The 19,235-nt window shown below is 40.8% G+C and overlaps 1 protein-coding gene across 1 annotated transcript in view; it reads right to left on the minus strand.

Moving 5' to 3' along the window:
- Positions 1–157: 157 nt before the first annotated feature.
- Positions 158–19,235, minus strand: part of CLIP4 (CAP-GLY domain containing linker protein family, member 4) — a 27,476-nt gene continuing 8,398 nt past the window's right edge. Inside the window, exons 6-15 of the mRNA XM_008938647.1 lie at positions 17,157–17,393; positions 13,872–14,007; positions 13,054–13,194; positions 10,371–10,454; positions 6,959–7,096; positions 6,423–6,554; positions 3,658–3,781; positions 1,882–1,946; positions 1,130–1,202; positions 158–479 (exon numbers count right to left, since the gene is read on the minus strand). Coding sequence (XP_008936895.1) covers positions 158–479; positions 1,130–1,202; positions 1,882–1,946; positions 3,658–3,781; positions 6,423–6,554; positions 6,959–7,096; positions 10,371–10,454; positions 13,054–13,194; positions 13,872–14,007; positions 17,157–17,393 — 1,452 coding nt within the window. The remainder of the gene's footprint in view (positions 480–1,129; positions 1,203–1,881; positions 1,947–3,657; positions 3,782–6,422; positions 6,555–6,958; positions 7,097–10,370; positions 10,455–13,053; positions 13,195–13,871; positions 14,008–17,156; positions 17,394–19,235) is intronic.

The raw sequence follows: 19,235 nt of genomic DNA on the forward strand, positions 1-19,235 counted from the left end.
ATATATATACTATATACACACATATACATATATATTCTTATATATATGTAAAACGCAAATGCAGATTTAATAATTTCAAAATAAGTTTGCATTCTAGAATGTTTTTTGTGTGTGCCTTTTCCACCACTGATCTCCTGGGGTGGGCGGCCGCCCTGGCTCAGCAGATGTCCTCGACGAGCCTTGCCCCGCTGATGCCGCGGTAGGTGACCCTGCTGGGCCGCACCAGGACGCCGTGCCGGGGCCTGCAGCTGAAGTAGCGCCTCTCCCCCACCGAGCCGTCGTTCCTGCCCTTGGCGCTCCTCAGCTCCAGGCCCAGCCACACCCCCGGGGCAAACTCTGTGGGGCCGATGTACCTGATGGTCCCCATCTCATTGGAGCTGGTCAGCAGAACCTGAGAGCCCTCGTGCAGCTTCACTGGTCCCTCCGCGTTACCTGTGCTGGTGTTACTCCAGCTGCGCCGTAACACAGAACTCTTAGATCTAGTTGGAAAGAAAAAAAGAGTTTTAAGCAAAAACGTGTCTTTTTTTTCTAAAAAAAAAAAAAAATCCAGAGTAAATCTGTAATTCAGTGAAGTGTGGGGGGCAAAAATCTGAAAAGATGATTTTCTTAAGAAACTGGGTTTGATCTTCTGTCACTAGCAAAACATGGACTAGCGTTAACAGGCTCGTACACGTGGCGGTTGGAAACAGCTGGAAAATCAACTTCCTTTCACCCAATGGTACCATAGGTGATCTTATTGGTAAAATAAGCCATACAGAACATTTTATCTGGGACTTGAAAGGGTTTAACGAAAACAAATTTTCAACATCCAAGGGTGAGTCAGGATCACCAGGACAAATGAAGTCCTTTAACAAGATCCTCTGAACTTCACCCAGCTGTGTGAAAATACAAGAATTTGAAGAATATGCAGCCATGGACAGCTGGAAAGCTATTTTAATGCCAACCTGAATCCAAGGACTGTCATCCTGGACACCCACAGAAAAATAGTCTACTAATGTTCCATTTTGGAAGAAAAGGAATGAACATGTAAAGGTCCAAACATTACAAATGCATAAAGATTTTCTTTTGAGCAAGAAACAGTGAAGCAACCAGCCAGCTCACCCAAGCATTTTAAATTCAAGATGCTCACCTAACAAAGGAGTTTCTTCTGTTTATCTCCTTTTGTGAAGATGCCGAAGTGGTGCTTAGACTCCGTCTAAAACCTAAGTGGAAAGGTTAAAAAGCTGTGTAGGACTGCTTAAAAAACCAACCCTTTATGAACTGAAATTCTTTGTGGCTTCTTTTATATGTGGCTTGCACTACATTTGCTGCACATTCTCCCCTCCAATTTGGAAATTAAGCCATGAAACTTCTCATGAAACTGTGTGTCCGTAACACATTCAAATTCTCAGAGAGGGCAGAAATGAAATTAAACAAACCAAACAAGGGTCACTGGAAGCAGCCTTTTCACAAAAACCTTAGGGAAGGAAAAATAGCTACTTTGAGTGCTTCCCAGAAACATCAGTAATTTCATAGGGAGGACCCCCGACTACACCGAGCCCTTCCTCAAACTCGGTTTGGATTAAGGAGCAGGTTGAACTTACAGGTAACTCTGATCAGAATGCAATACAGGAATAAGGGAGGAGCATCAACAGGCTGAACTCTGACAATTATTTCTGGCAGTGTAAGGTTAATAACACCAGTGCTCCACAGTTCCTTCTGCAGGCTACATTGTCAGGAAAGGACCAGCCAGACTGGTTGCCAATTGGCTGGCATTTGGGTTCCTTGAAAAATCCACCGAGCTTTCAGAGAAGTAGGCTTTATGCAGTAGGTTCTGGTTGTAGAATGGTGGCCTTCAGTAGGCCACCCAAGCCAAACCACAGTGTCTTCTTGTGTTCCTACCTGGAAAAGTGTGATTTATTTTACTTGACGAAGTGTCTGCGAGAGAATCCAGAGACCCGGTTAGTCTGAAAAGCAAAAGCACAACAAAGAAGTCATTTTGACTCAACTCTGATCAAACCTACTGGTGGAGTCTGTCTTGTCAAACATGGATTCAGTTCTATCTCTCCCTTCTCCCTCCATCCCCAAGACACTAACATGCTATTTAGCATCTTCCTTGGTGACAGGGACAGTGGGATTGAGTGCACCCTCAGCACATTTGCAGATGGCACCAAGCTGTGTGCTGTGGTCGACACGCTGTAGTAAAGGAATGACACTCAGAGGGACCTTGACAGGCTTGAGAGGTGGGACCACACCACAGCTTCTTAAATGCAGCAAGGCCAAATGCAAGGTCCTGCACTTGGGCTGGGGCAATCCCAAGCACAAATACAGGCTGAGAAGAGTATAGGTTGAAAGCAACCCTGAAGAGAGGGACTTGGGGGTGTTGGTTGATGAAAAAGTTCAACATGAGCCAGCAATGTGCAAGTGCAGCCCAGAAAGCCAACCGGATCCTGGGCTGCATCTACAGAAGCGTGGCCAGCAGGCTGAGGGAGGTGATTCTCCCCCTCTCCTCCACTCTTGTGAGACCCCCACCTGGAGTACTGCATCCAACTCTGGAGCCCCCAGTGCAGGAGGGGCATTGACCTGTTGGAGCATGCCCAGAGGAGGGCTACGAAGATGATCAGAGCTCTGGAACACCTCTCCTACAAGGACAGGCTGAGAGAGTTGGAGTTATTCAGCTGGGAGACGACTCCAGGGAGATCTCATTGCAGCTCTCCAGCATCTGAAGGGGGCCTAAAGAAATCTGGGCAGGGAATTTTTATGAGGGTTTGTAATTACAGGATGAGAAGTAATGGGTTCAAAATGGAAGAGGGTAGATTTAAATAAGAAACTAGGAAGAAGTTTTTCACTGCGAGGGTAGAGAGTCAGTGGAACAGGTTGCCCAGGGAGGTTGTAGATGCCCCAAGACCAGGTTGGATGGGGCTTTGAGCAGCATGGTCTAGTGGGAGGTGTCCCTGTCCATGGCAGGGGGTTTGGAACTACATGATCTTTAAGGTCCCTTCCAACTCAAGCCATTCCATCATTTCAGCTGTAATGAGGCCGGTATGTAAGAGGTGCCCAGAGCAAACCAGTTTATTCCAGTCACTTGCCTTTTGCTCAGCAAGAGAGCATCGGTAAACTTGAGGCAAGTTCTTTAACAGTTTGCTTGAGCTTTGCTATTTGGGGAAAGAAAAGCAAGAACATGCCTGGCAGAGCAACTAGCTACAAATACAGAAGGAAAGAGCAGAGTACTCCTTGGACATCCTTCCTGCAGCCTAGCAAAGAGACTACAAAGTGATGGATGCTTTGGTTTCTCTGTGCAGTTAGCTGGAATAGGAACAGTATTTCCAGTCATATCCAAGGGCAACTCCCTTTTATAAGCACATTTAGCTCAGTGCGTCAGGGCTGGGTGATGAAAGTAACGTTTAATGGGCACAGACTGTATCAGAAATGGAGGCCCTGGAATGAAAATACTTGAAGTGGCTGCAAGAGAAACACAGGGAGCCCCATTTCCAATTTGTACTCCACTTTCAAAAGGCTGATCCAAAACCCACCAGGTTTTTAAATGGAGGTTATAAATTTCCATTAGCAGAAGAAAACATTTATTTCGTCCATATCTGCCGTAAAACTTCATTTCCCACTGGAAATGTATTAGGAGAGTGTCTGGCCACACAAACATCAAACAGCCTCAGTGCTTACCTCTGCACCCGAGAGGGTGGTGCGAAGACTCCGTAGCGGGGAAGACAACTGAAGTACTGCACCCCCCCCACGGAGCCGTCGTTCTTCCCGTGGGGCTTGTCCAGCTCAACGCCACACCAGAACCCTGCATGGCAAAACAGGCAGGTCACACCTTCTGAACAACACACCGCAGGCCCTCCTTCATCGGGGCAGCTGGTACAGTTGGCATTCACCCACATCAAGGAAAAGGGCTTCTAGTTAGAAATTAGATATTTCTAGTACATATTATAAATAATAATTGTAATTTTAAATATCTTTATAGTGTATATATAGTAATATAGAATTAGAGTAATTATAAGATATATATAAGTATAGTAAATATTATAAAGTAACTACCTATGTAACTGCAAACATTTTTATCAGAATAAATCTAAAGATAATTGCCTCAGCGTTGTTATATGCTTTCAGGAAAATTGACATTTTAATTAATATAGAAAAAGTAAAACTATATATACACTAAATACCTATACTTGATATATATACTAAAGCCAAATAGAATGTTACTGCTTAGAACAGTGGCTATTTGACAAAAAGGAGACATAGAAGAAGAACAGTGATGGTTCAGATTTCCCTCTTCAGTCCTCTGACCACACAGTTTATGCCTCACTTGAGATCATCAACAGTAAAATTAAAGTTTTGATATTAATTCATTCCTTCTCTCTGTCTAGCAAGGTATGATTAATACAAATTGCACTGCTGGTTGTATGGTATCAAGAGAAGGGTGTAAGAACCAGAACTGGCCAGCAATTCATCTCGTACAGAACACTGAATTAGGCATCAAGATGTTAATAAGCTTGATCATTCATAACCTGTGATAAATGTGAGCTAATTACATAAAGGTGCTAAATTTCATACTCCATTAGCAGTCCGTACGCTATCCATTCCCAGAAGATTCAAAATTTAATTCAAGTCACTTGGTACTAAGGCACTGGATAAAATGGTAATTGTAATTATCAGCTGCAGAAGCACAGGGATGACAGCTTATGAATTAGAAGGGCTCCATATGTCACAGGTTCCCCCTTTCCTTTTCTAGAATTAAACAAAGACCTGCATTGCAGCAAATGAAATAAACTTTGGGTAACTTCCAGAGCTTTGATGCATATTAAAATCAAAATACTTAAAAAATGCAGCTGCTAGGTTTTCTATAAACTACTGGTTTTGCAAATGGTGAAGATCTGTCATCTTTCCATCCTCACTTCTTACAATACTGTGTTTTTTCTCCAAAAAAATGTTGTTCCCTAATTTGGAGTGGAGAGGGAGGAAACTTATGCTGTCAAACAGCTTTCTGATGCTAGTTGTTCTAGTGAACATAGTCTGTGCTACAATCTTGCATTCTGTCACTGTAACTTTTTTTTAAATATTGATGCCACCACGTGTCAAGACAGAGTATTGCCACTTATGCACCAATCAAATGGACCTCATTTAAACTAGGTACTGACACCAGTACTTACCAACTCTTTGCATTACTGTTACAATAACGAGATTATAGATACAGACATAAAGAACATAGAATGTGATTACACCAAATAGTACTTAAAAATTAGTTTCCAGAATTTATAACAACTCGCTCCTGTTGGAAAGCACCTGGCTTCACTGCAAAGTGGTTTTTTAGTAAGGGGAAGGGAGGAAGGAAGATGTGTCCAGCAGGAAATGATCATGCCCCTGGACTTGGCACTGGTGAGGCCACAGCTTGAAAACTGTGTTCAGTTTTGGTCACCACAGTGTAAGAAGGACATTGAGGTGCTGGATGAGGTCCAGAGCAGGGCAACATGCTTCAGACATGGCTTATGAGGCTAACCTGAGGGAACTGGGATTGTTTAGTCTGGAGAAGAGGAAGGTCAGAGGAGACCTTCTTGCTCTCTACTGCTCCCTGAAAGGAGGTTGTAGTGAGGTGGGGGTTGGTCTCTTCTCCCAAGTAACTCGCAATAGGATGAGAGGAAATGGGCTTCAGTTGCTCCAGGAGAGGTTTCGATTGGATATTAGGAAGAATTTCTTTCCTGCAAGAGCAGTGGTGTTGGACCAGGCTGCCCAGGGAGGTGGTGGAGGCACCATCCCTGGAGGGGTTCAAAAGACATGTAGACCTGGTACTTCAGGACATGGTTTAGTGGCCGTAGTAGTGGTGCGTTGGGTTGGACTTGATGATCTTTTCCAACCTTAATGGTTCTGTGAAAATGGTGGTAGGGTTTGGACCTTCTTTAGATGTTTGTAACTTTTCATCAGTCCTATGGCCTAAAGGCTTGCTAGTTAAGATTTAAGTATTCATAATTACCCTCTTAAGGATACCAAGAAGATAAGATTGAGACAGGCACAACAGAGTAAGTGTACAGGATTGCTGTGTCACAAAGACTTACTACAAAAAGCAAGGAGTAAAGGCATGTGATCTCAGTAAACTACTTATCACTCTGGAGACTAAACTGAGGATTTTCAGAAAGCTCTGTTACAATCCCTACCATTTCAACATCAAAATATTTCTTCTCATTAAGCTGTGTTAGTAGACAAGTAAAAGTCACATTTTAAACCATTATTTTTTTGTCTTGGTAGTCACATTGAGGTAAAAAATATTCAATGAGAAATAGGAAAGAGTAAGAACTTTGAAACAAACCAGTAAATTTATAATTTTTTTGAGAGAGTGAGGAAAAAGATGGGAGTTCTCTTAATGTTCATGGGCTCACATGTAAACTACTGCATAATGACTCCACAACATACACAAGGAGTATTTCAAGTACCTGGTGCAAATTTTGTAGTCCCACAAAATCTAACAGTGCCTGTTCTCTGTCCTACCACCAATACTCTGTCTCCAACCTGGATTTCTCGTTCGTCAAAAGGACTTTTCCTCGTAGCCGGAGAACTATAGAACCCTGGTCAAGAGAAGAACAAGATCCAAAATTAGTGACACTGTATCTTTAAAATTTAAGAAAGTCTTCAACAGCAAGCCAACTGACTGGTAAAGAGAGCATCTGTCTCTAACAGTGTACTCTTAACACATGGCCACACACCACAAATTTTGCTTATCTCAAGAATCGCTTTGCTTCAGGATGAAAACTATGGACTACAGTTGAAAGGCAGAGTGACCAAAGACAAGAACACTTGTCCTTTTGGAGACATTCCATTAAAAGTTGCCAAACACATTTATGGTTAAACTACTTCCCAAGTGTCTTCCTTGCACGATGTCAGATTCTGAAACAGCCCAAGAAGTAAGCACGAAGAAGTAGAGCAGTAAGGTCCCACCTGTGGAAATACACCTCAATAAAACAGCCCGTACCAGCACCAATCTTAGCTGAGGCAGGAGACACTCGAGTCACTGCCTTCTTATTGCCAGCTGAGTTCCGCTTCTTGGCGTATTTCTGTTTGCCTTCCAAGGAGGTAGTAGAAGAAGAAGAGCTGCTGTACCCAGGAAAACCTAAAATACACAAATGGAAATAGTCCATCAGAGATCCTACTCAAAAAAAGGGATAGATTAATCAGAAGGGAAAGCTGCTGTAAGGAGGAAGTTACCTGTTCTTCATGGCAGGCAGAGCACAAAGTAAAGAGACAAATTACAAGTTTTTTCAAGCAGCATTTACACAAACACCTGTCAGGAATGACATGGACCCTGGGAATAAGGTGATAGCCAAGTGCTGGACAAGGTCTCCAAAAAGCCCTTTGTTATTACTCTGAGGCTTCTTCTAAACAGTCCCAAGCAGATTTATTACAATATGGAAGCCTCGGTAATAAGAGATCACACCACCACAATTCCAGCATCCAGCCTATTAAAGATTTGATGAGAAGTGGAAGGAAGGTGATATTATGTGAGTGAGTTATTGTCTGGATTAAAGCCTATTATATTCCATTACATACTGTATTAATATTAAAATCTGTACTATAAAATAAGAATGGGAAATAAATCACTTTTATCTCCATTTAGAAACCCTGACATCTAAACTGTCCGATAAGACTTATGTTTAGCTTTCCTCTTTTGTTTTCAAGGCTCTCATCAGTTCTCCCCTCTCCTACCCCCTTTTCCACCCAAAATGAGGCAGAGTACAGCAAGACACATCTATGCCTCAGTTTCTCAATGCAAAAAATGAATTGCTTATCAAACTTTCCAGAATTCTGAGAGGCTTAATTCATTAGTTTTCACAAAGCACCTTGATATCAACACAGGGTTAGCGCGTTCAAGAATTAAATCCTCCAATTTGGCAACACAGTGAAAAGCTGCAGAAAGGCAAACGCAGCAGGTCAAAGCAAAAGCTGAGGTATCTGGGGACAGAGATCTAAAGGCTCTGAGGTACTGGCTGCAGCTCTGCTACAATGAAAAAAATGCAAATTACTAAAAAAAAAAAATGGCAACTAGACAAGCTTCCAAGTCCAAGGTATAAATATATGCGTCTGTCCGCAAACACATACTGCAAGTCCACATTTGGAAGTCAGTCTGGTGAGGGATTCAGCAGAGGTCAGACCACCTAGCACTGCTGCACAGGCACAACAAAACCACTGAAACTAAACCAGACATTGATGCTTCCTTTTGTGAGAAATCATGAGGCAGGGGAAGGAAGAGCAGGTCCTCTAACCCATTCATCTTCCATCGGGCAAAACAATTATTTGTTAGCTCATTCCTGACAGGTGTGCATGACCTCTTCTGAAGAGCCTCCCATCAAGGAGATCTCAGGACTTCCTCAGCAATGTATTTCACCACACAATTATCTGTACTGTTACAGCGTTTTTTCCCCCCCCCAATATAAAACCTAAATTACCACAGTCTTAGCTCAAGACTTCTTACTCTCATTACACATGCAGAATGGGTTATAACCATTCTTTGTACTTGAACAATTCCTGTTTTATCCCTCTAATTGTCTGTCTTTTTAATCGCACAATCATAAATTCCAACAGTCTTTTCTCCTAAGTCATGTTTTATACCTCCAGTTATTGTGGCGTCTTCTCCGAATTCTCTCCACTTGATTCTCATCTTTCACATGCAGTGTCTAAAACCAGACACAGTGTTCTACCTTGGGCCTTATCTATGCCAGGGAAAGCATTCAGGTCACTTTGTGTACCTCACAGCGGAAGCTCCATCTTTATATATTCCAGTATTTTTCCCCTTTTGCAATGGCATAACAAAAATGACTCTTGCCTACCTTGTAATACTCAATATCCCTATGTCCTTTTATACAAACTCTTTCCAGGCATGTCATTCTCAGGGTGTATTTGTACAGCTGACTGTTTCAGTACTGCTACAGAACTTTGTAGTTTTCCTTACTCCTTTCCATCTTCCCTGTCCCTCACGCCCTGGGCCTTTTTTCTGATTTGTCAAGGGTTTTAGGGAGGTTGGGGATTAAAAAAAAAAAAAAAAAAAACAAACAAAACAACAACACCACCAACCACACACCAAAAAAACCCCACACAAAAAAAAAAAAGAAAAACTCAGCACAAACTCCAGGAAAACCTCAAGCTGAAGGAGTTCTTATTTGACAAAGAACCACTGCCAACTATTTTCTAAGTTAGATGTTCCTAAAGGGTTCTGCACCTGCCTTATAGCAGTATCATCTAAACCACTAAATCCCAAAATGAGGCTTCAGACCACATCACTTGGGCCCTGCAAAGCCTTTGGAGTCCTATAAATTGTGGATATTGTGTTGTATCCATCAAACAGAGACACTGTGCTGCCAATTTAATTTCATTGTGTGACCAGAACCTGCAGACCAAGCCATTAAGTGCTCCCCATGAATACAAGACTGGAAACCTCTGTCTACACAGGTTTTTTAGCTCGCCTCTGGAAAAGTATCATACAGGACAGTACTTAAATACCTTACACTAGCCTCTTCCTCAAGTCTCCTCCTCATAACTGTTCACTTACAAAGGATATAAAAAGATGCTTTTCTTGAAAGAAGGTATCTTCAAATTTACACTTCAAATTATTTCAAAGAAATATTGCTTTTACCAACACTTCCAGAATGATTTTATAGACAAAACCTCAAAGGAGACATGGCTTTTTACAGTTTGTTAAAGACACCCCTGAAAGTGAGATCCCTTTATTTTTAAAGTTCAGCAAACAAAATACTGAAGCAGTAGAAGTCAGTCTCCAGTTCTGAAACTAGATAATTGCAGAGAAAGATTCATATGTAAAAGGAACTTTTTAAAAAGCTAGTTTCATTTTTCATGTTTGATTCATTTTCATATTTCTCATTTCTTATGAGTCAGCCATGACACAATGCCAAGACTGTTAAGTGCTCTTAGATGATGACACTTCATTCTACCAGCCTGAACATACAGATACAGGAGAGAATAAAAATTCCAACTGAATACGTGAACAATTCTTCATTAAAATCTAAGCAGTGATGATACAGGGCAAGAGGTCCCCCTCAGAAACCTAAGAAGGTAATTCCGCAGATCCTCTGTAAGACCATTTGTTAAGAGACAGTCTTCAGCTTTAAGGGCCTGTCTATATTCTTGCCCATGTATTTGGATAGAAGCTGTTGCCGAACCAACACAGAATGCCACCCGAACATCCACACAAATCACTCGTGTTCTAGTAAGCTAAAAGTGTACAGCCTGCTTGGGACTGGAATACAGAGAGATAAGGCGACTTCTCTGTAGTGTAGATACAGGACTTTTAAAGAGATAAGGCAGTAATAATTCCTCTGCCCCAGCCAATTTTTTTTTCCTCAAGATGTTAGAAAATAATAAAAAAAAGTTACCATCTTTTGCAGGTAGAGTTTTTCCCCTGTTAGCAGTCACAAAGTTGGTTTCGGAAGCACTGTCTTTTTTTGCCATGTTCAGGCCTATGAAAATAATATTTACAATTAGATATACACATCCTAACAATGAGCAATAATTTTACAGGAAGGTGATGCACAAAAACAACTGGACAGATTTGCAGATTAGCGGATGCAAGGATAAAACAGATAACACAATACAATTCCCTAGACTCTGAATAAGTGAGTAAAACAAGACTGCAGAATTGTTTTGGTGGATAAGCACAAACGTTAAACACCTTAACACATTAAACCAGTCCAAACTACCTTGCCAGCAATAAAAAAAAAAAAAAAATTGTCTGCAAAAGACTAATATTTATATTGGAGTCTTACTTAAATCTTTCACACATTTACATCTATTATATACACAACATTCACTTTTATAGTACTTAATGTATGCTACTCACTAGTATCACGATTTCTACATTAAAGATTACAAACAAAAGTTCTGGGAGAGAGATTTGAGATCAAATCTTCATTCAGTCTACAAATAATGAAGGATGCCAATATGATTTTTAAGAGCCCAACTCAGATCAGCAATGTTGTGATAGGCATATGAACTAGTAGGGCCATGTAAATTATTTGTGAAGAGTCATTTTGCATTTCTGACAGTCTCCTGCCCTAAACTCAATGAAGAACAAACTTATCTGTGATTTATCCCCTCCATGTCATGAAAAGAAAAATAATCACAACTTTAACTAATCTCTCAGCTTAATTCAACTACATTTGAACTAGTTTGCAAATGTACTGTATTTTTCAAAATTTAATGGTTTAGCCAGTTTGTGACATTTCTCAATTTGATCACAGTAATCCTTTTCCTAAAAATCTGGAAAAGATCTAGTATCAATCTGATGGATTATTCAAATCCAGTAAAAGCAACTCAAATTTAAAATCCCTATACAGTATTATATTTTACCTTGCAGCTTATAACTGTAATCTACAAAAAGCGTATTAGTTTTTCTTGGATTGTTACAAACCACAGTGTAGCAGAGATGAAGTTTAAAGGAAAGAAATGTAATCTGGTGATGCATGTAAATATTGTAGAACAAAATTCTGCCCCTGCAGCTTTATCCTCCTACTCCAGGCAGGGAATCCCAGCCGGGACCAGGAATTCTAATGGACCTTCCAATGCAAGAAGGTCTTAAAAACGGCAGCTTCCAGATTTACTGTTAGTGGATGCAAGCTCTGCTGGGCAGATGATCCATAATTCACTCCAATTTTTACCTACAGAGAAGTACCAAACGTTTACAATTTACAAAGGCAGGAATTCACCTTTGTGAACAGAAAAGGTGGTTTATGACTGAGCTGCTTGGGACACGTCACCTGTGACAAGGGAAACGGTCCTTTCCCTTACGAATTTAATGCTTACGAACAGCTCACACCAGACTGAATCAAACTGTTGAAAAATATGGAACAGAAAAAGTCAGCTTAGATCTGCTCTTGAGCAATGCTCCCAACAAACCGATTATTCTGAGAAGCTTTTTATGCAAATGTCCATCTATAAATAGCTTAGTTCTTGTGCTAATTGTAAATACATCACTAAAGCTTACTTCTCCCTCAATCTACATAGATAAGAGTTACATAAGTCATCCAAAACGCTGCCAAACTGCATCTCCTGCACCAGCCTGGTACACTGTCTCTATGCCCTGCAAATTGCTGGTAAAGAGCAAAGAGATTTTGGGTGCTTGAGTAACTTCGGGAAGAATGTCTGCTATCTTCCATCCCTTAAGCTGTGCTGCCTTAGTCTGAGTCACCTAAACAGGGTTCAAAAGACAAAAGAATGCTAATGTAATCTGTTTAAGGACATTATTATGTAGCCAGCCAGACTAGACAGGGTGGGCATCTGTCTGCAGTGCAAAAGGCTTGGGAGCTAACCAGACAGAAAAGGTGCGTCACACACGTCACTGGTACTTCACACGGAGGGAACTGACACAGAAGGATTAAGAGGGAACTGACACAGAAGGATTAAGAGGGAACTGACACAGAAGGATTAAGTCATTTGGGTAAATTACTCAGAAACTAAACCAGAGCCAGGGACCGAGCCTGTAACAACTGGTAGACTGAGGCAGACTCTCTTCTGATTTGCTTCTGGTTTTACTCAGATAACTTAATTAGCAGATGAAACAATCAGTTAAATAGCTCCTTGATAATTTTGCCAGAAAATAAATTAAATTTCTTCAATTTCTATACATAAAGTGGTACACAGATCAGTTTCTAGATTTTCACTGATTTCAGTGAGATGTTTCAAGTTACCCAGGAAGATCTTAGTATGTGCAATCACAATAAGTTTAGACTGAACTGGTATCACAGCCAATCAGAAATTACTTTAATTTCTCAAGAATAAATGTTGTGGTGAACTTTTATAATATATAAAGATGATAACCTGTCAGAGTACATCAGATCACTATAATCACTAAACAGCTACACACAACACCCTTCCAGTACCAGTTTACAGGCTAGTGAACTTCTTCTAATGACAACACATAGTTAATAAATATCTTATCACCTTCTCGTCCCAAGTGACAAACTGAATCCTAACAAGTGTTTAATACCAAGGTTTACAGGGCTGCTGCAAATTCATGAAGATCAGTGTCTCACAGCCCTGTCTCATCAATAATATACTGACCAGAATTCACTTTGGAAGTTATGTGTGTCACATCTATTTTCTTGGACTTGACCAAAGGTGAAGACCGCGTGGAAGAACTTCGTACAGAACTTTTTTTGTGATCAGAAGCCTTGGTTATTTTAGAAAGAGGTGCAAAGATACCTGGAGAGAAAATTATACAAGCAAAAAAAGAACCAGGGGTAACATTAATGTAACAAAACTTTCTGGCTGCTATCTGTCGCATCAATTAATTAAGGGTTTTTTTCAGCCACGATCACAGCTTGCTACACTGTCAAAGCATTTGTAGTGTAAGGACTAGCTCAACCAGTGAAACAAAAAGTTTATCAACCAACTTGAACAGAGTAATTCAAGAAGTCAGTAAAACTATTACTTAGAATCTTCTTATTGTCCTAGCAAGTCCACAAGACTTTGTATACCATGAATGTCCAAAAAATATCAATTAAATCAAGCTGAAAGCTAGATAACTACAAGTGTGAATCTCTTAGAAATGAAGACAAAGCAGGTGAAGAAACATGGCTGTTATTGTTACAACACAAAAAGCTTCAACAATATAGATGGAAAACCAGGAAAGATTATTACCTGTTTCAAAGAAATAACCACACATTTTGACTGGTTGATTGTTTCAGTGGTTTTCCAAATAGTTGCAGCCAAAACATTAGAAACAGTTAAAAGAATCAATAAAAAAAAAAACAGCATCACAAAGAAAAGCAACAGAATTTATTATCTGTTTTTATTCTCCCAAAAGGTTCAAACCTTCCTACACTTTTTTAAACATTCAGGTTTTTAAAAAATGTAAGAAAAAAAATGAGAGGTTATACCACGTTTCGGGGCACACTTGAAGTACTGGACTTTTCCAACACTTCCATTGTTCTTTCCTTCTGGTTCATCCAGCTCTACGCCAGCCCACTGGCCACTGGCAAATTCCGTTGTGCCACAAAATCTTAATGTACCAACCTAAAGCAAAAAGCATCAACACAGAATGAGCTTGTTTAAACTGGTATTGTTGACAAGAACACAGTGTAGATTAGGAAGGAAATGTCAAGTCATCTCCAAGCTTTGGGTCAGAACAACACAGAGGTAACCACCTCCCTTCCTTATTGACACTCCCATCTTTTAATGCCTGCCAATGAATTTTTCAGAAGGTCTATTTTGTAATAAACAAAAGCAGTCGTTGACAGATCTTGTAACAGACAAGAATTAGACAGTGAGCACCACTGTGCAAAGCAAGTCAGCAAGGCACAGGAGCACGTGCCTCCTGAGGAGTTTTACTTTCAGTGTCTTCCACAGTAATAGTTTCAGGATGATGGCTAGGTACCTTGCTGAACGCCAGATTCCGTGGAGATACTAGGTAAAAAGTCCTATAGATATATCTATTGCAAAGGTTAAAGGGTAAAACTTCAGAGCATAAATTTTTTCTTTGGAAAAGATTAGTCATTTATTTTCACCTTATGATTAAGCAAGATTTTAAAAGCCCCCCAATGTTTTACACACGTTGTTGTTGTTCCAATGTATACTATACTACCTCATCTGCACAGGTAAGTATATCAAGAATATCAAGACAGACTAGTCTTGCTGGTGGACCTCAGTCTCCACAAATATACATTAGAAGCTCACACACTTCAACCAAATTGGAGGAATAATGAACAGAGATGCATTTAACATTGATTTAAATTCATTTTTATATTTGATTTTTAAAATAGTTTTAGTAATAAAAATCTTTGATCTTTCACTTGCTCAGTTTTCATTATCTCATGTGACCTTGATATTATTACTTCATATTTTATGATGACTTCACTGTCTAATCTAGTCCTCAGAGAGTAAACAGACAGAAACCATTTCTTTTTCTTCACTGTAAAACCTTCCAGCTACTCTTTCTTCATGATCTGTACAGAAATAAGCACGACCCAGAGCCTGTTCTTCTTCTACTCTGAAAATCTCCTTTAAACTTGATTGTGATAGGCAGGTACATGACACTGATCCAGCCAGAGGAAGCTTGGCCAATCAGCCCAACAGATTCCTCCATGCTTCAGGTGCCAGCCAAAGGGCACCTCCTGAACAGGGAGAAAACCTTCTGGAATCTTAACCTGGACACAGAGATGGCAAAACTGAGGCTCTCAGAGGACTCGTGCAGGTAGAGCAGAGGACACCTCGCAGATGAGAAGCAAATTTCCCTGCACTCACATTTCATTGAGTGTCTATGCAGATAACACGATCCAGTACAACAGGAGAGGGTGAAGCTGGGGGACTCCAGATCATGGAGTCACATCAACACCTGCTTAGACAGCCTCCTACTCTGTGAGACAACTAGAATGACGGGTGCGGCAGGAATCAAGGGAGGAATGCATTTTCCCTCTGGCATTTACTGTGTTTGGCTTTCAAGCTTCATTAAAGTTGATATATTAGGAGATTGCAGAAGCAGGGAGGAGAACAGGAATCTATAAACACTGCTTGTAAAAATGCTGCTGTTCCAGAGCCCATCCCAGCTCCTGTATTCCAGAAACAAGAACGTCCCCAAGAGGCGGTTAAGAACAGGCACCACTTTCATCATCCTGTTCTCACCATTTACTGCACCCTGCACACATTTATGAGTATCACGAGGGAGGGGAAGACAGGGCTGAGATCAGCTTCCCCATTCAGGCAACGGAGAACGTGGGTGGGAAACTATGTGGGAGGAGTGCAGAACAGCTCCTCGCACACAAAGAGAGGAAGGGAGGAAAGCAGACTTGGAAAAGGAAGACCAAAAAAGCACAATCACGTTCTTCCTTCCCACCTGCCCTATAACAGCTTTGGCTCCCTTAAAAAAAAAACAGCTAGCTGAAAAGCCCTGCTGGCCTTTGGCAGCAGAAAAACTGCTTCCAGCAACAACTTAAAAACACTGTAATAGTATACTCAATTTTAAGGAAGAAAAAAAAAAGCACCTAAACCCAGGAAGCTTTATCCATACACAATAAGTACATCACAGTACAAACAGTCCATGTGCCTTACTTGGAGGGCAGATACACAAAAGGACTAATTTCTTCCCTTTCTTGTTATAAAGCCTCCATTAACTTGCAGCTACATCATCTCCCCTTGTTTTCACTGTGCAATGGCTTTCTGTAAAAGAAACCTCTGTGAACTTCTTACCCTCTTTAAAGACTAAGCAGCTTCCCCTACATAGTTCAGTCAAAATGCCTTCTGCACAGCAAGCAATTCCTTCACTTTTCCTGACCCAATTTCAACACGACACCAAATGAAAATACAGAATGGAAGCTGCTTTGCACCCTTGGAGGCGTTCACTTTAAGACGTGTCAGCTGCAACAATTACAAATCTGAAGTTACATTAGAAAAATCATTAGAGGTAAAGCTACTCAAATATAACATTTTGGTCACAACTCTCTTCAATATTTACCAGAAAAATATCTGAAATCTTTAAAAGAGTTCTACCACTCTTAAATCATCTCAGAACCCTTGCTATCAGAGCAAATAAAAGGTATGAATACTAACTGTGACACTGATGTGACAATTTTGATACGCATTTTTCAGATGTGTCTAGCAAAGTAGCTTCTTAAAAGCTATTCACATTTCAGCTGGAGCAATATTAGCTACCTTCTTATACTTCCACAGAACTATATAACAGCCCCATTGGCACAGCACTGCTTCAAAGATTTCAGCTGCATTGCACCAGTGAAATTTGGTTACTACAGGCTAAGCAGCATTGAATTTTCCTTTTACTGCCTTCTGGAAACTATCAGGGGTAATTCAACATACTCATAACTGAAAGCTGGGCGACTCACAACGTACTCTCTAAATTTTACCATCATTTTGATGTGACACCAAAAATGTTAATAAAAGCTGAGACATGCTGATGTGCTATAGGAGACTGTTACAAAATTGTTTGCAGATACAAAATGCAGACTGTGCCTGTCAAAACAGCTTTTCACAGTAGTGACATTAACACACAACCGTTCAGCTTATTGCCTTCTGAAACCAGATCCTTACTGCCATCCAGAGTTGATATCTCCCAGAAAGGGTTACAGACCCTCAAATTTGAGATATGTCTCCAAAGGGGTAAATAAATTGACTGTCCAGAAATTATGAGAGTAATATTAGGTCGCTCGTCATACCTTCTGTCCTGCAATAACAACACGATCCCCCAGCTTCAGGCCAAGTGATAATAGCATGGCCTTGCCCGTGACATGGTCATAGTTTGGAATCATGGCTTTTGAGATGTCACATGAGAGAGGCACTGCATCCAGCAATATCTGCTTGATTTCCTTTGCGCTGGCCGCTGCATCTGCCATTTCCAGTGGCATATCTACTGGGTCAGGAACCACATCTGCTGGAATCTGCCCTTTGTCGTTCTGTAGGAACACAGCATAGCACAAGAGTTAATGTCGTGACAAGATAAACCTGATGAGGCAAAACCACATCATGTTATGAAGTGTTTCATTCTCATCATTAGATAGTTTTTCCCAGAATATAAACATTTGTAACAACATCCACATTTTGACATAAGGATGTCAAAACATCCTTAAATATATAAGCTAGCATTTGCAGCGTCTTATTTTCAAAAGTGTGAAGTTACCAAAACTTTAAAGCATAAGAGCATTATTAGTACTCAGACCACATGAAAAAACATACCTGTATGTATCTGTGTACCTGAACAGAGATTTAGGAAAGTAAGGAAGAATTCTGGTGTGTAATGCCAGTGCAGTAAAGCTCTCACCTCCCAAAGAATTTCTCTTTACCTAGTGTATAGTTTACTCCTTTGTGTATAGAATACACGAAGCCCATGTCTCACATAACTACTCGAGTGTATCTGTTTTGGTTTATTTAGATACAGACTATTCCATGAGAGATGAATTAAGGACAGAGTCCCCTCCAAACCTTTCCCATTCCCAGAGAGCATTGACTGTGATTCCCCATAGCTCCCACGCGACACTCGCCCTAGGCCAGAGTTGTTGGGGTACCAGCTCACCTGGAGCTAACTCACTCCAGCCCAGCTGGCCAGACAGCAAGGACACTGCTGGGCTGCCAGGCTGCCTTCAGCAAAGGCCTTAGTATGGACCCGCACCTATCTGCCAATTTTCACAAGGTTTGTGGAAATGTAATAACCTCAGTCTTCCAAATTTGTCTCAGCTGAGCTCCTGGACTCAGTATCAGAAGCTCAAAGAGGGCATGATACAAGATTGTATCTGCTTGGCTTCCTTAAACAGACCAAAAGCTCAACCTTGCCTGAACCTCTTATAAATCTCCCTGCCCCAGCCCTAGAAAACTACAATCCTTGCTCAGCATTTACACTCTGCTGTCCTCACATAGGCAAACTCTACACGCTGTCTATGGTTAGGACTTCACTGTGGGACTGAAGAATCAAATACCTGCCTTCCTCAAAAAAAATGTACTACTGCCATTCTGTAAGTAAAAGATCAGCCCCATTCCAGTCTCCGAACCTTGATAACAGCTTACAGCTGGGTTAGGGGTGAGTGGGGAGTTTGCTTTGCATTTTTGGTCATCCCATTAGTGACTGTTCCAGTCACATAAGACCTGCAATTCAGCCCACCAGGTGTCCTGCAAATCTTTGTGTCAACACTAGGTAGGAGGCAGAGCAAAAGCAAGAAGGTACAGTGGCACAGGGTTGCTTTTTTGCTTTCCTTTTGACAGCTCAGAATGCTTGGGCAACTCCAAAGCAGTACTACCTGTGCCAACAGACTCTTAAGCATACAGCTGCCATAGAACTCGACACACGAACACGCACACAACATAAGGAGGCAAAGAAAAACAGTGCTTTTAAACAGCTCGAGACTGGATATCATGAACTATATGAACAAGGATGTTCCAGAAGACTTCACACCATCAGGGATTCATAATTACTTTTGAGTACCTTTAAAACAAGTATAATTCCGTATTAAAAAACACCCTGAATCTGAAAATGGGGAATTGAGACATTGTCTAGGAAAGGGAAAAAAAAAAAAAAAAAAAAAAAAAAACAAACCATAAACAAGGATAGAAACAAAAATCTACCACAAAAAAACAATCGGTCCCCAAGATTTGTGGCTGGACAATACGGTGTAACTCAAGCCTACTACTTGGCTAGTCAGCAGAGCAGTTAATGTCTCTTCATTATCAGCTACTTAAGACCAAATTTACTGCTAAGCAATACACTGCCTTTCTGGAGGTCACAGGCTTCACTCCTGTCCTGCTGC

This window comes from Merops nubicus, unplaced genomic scaffold (genome assembly GCF_000691845.1).
Source record: "Merops nubicus isolate BGI_N331 unplaced genomic scaffold, ASM69184v1 scaffold3654, whole genome shotgun sequence".
NCBI lineage: Eukaryota > Metazoa > Chordata > Aves > Coraciiformes > Meropidae > Merops > Merops nubicus.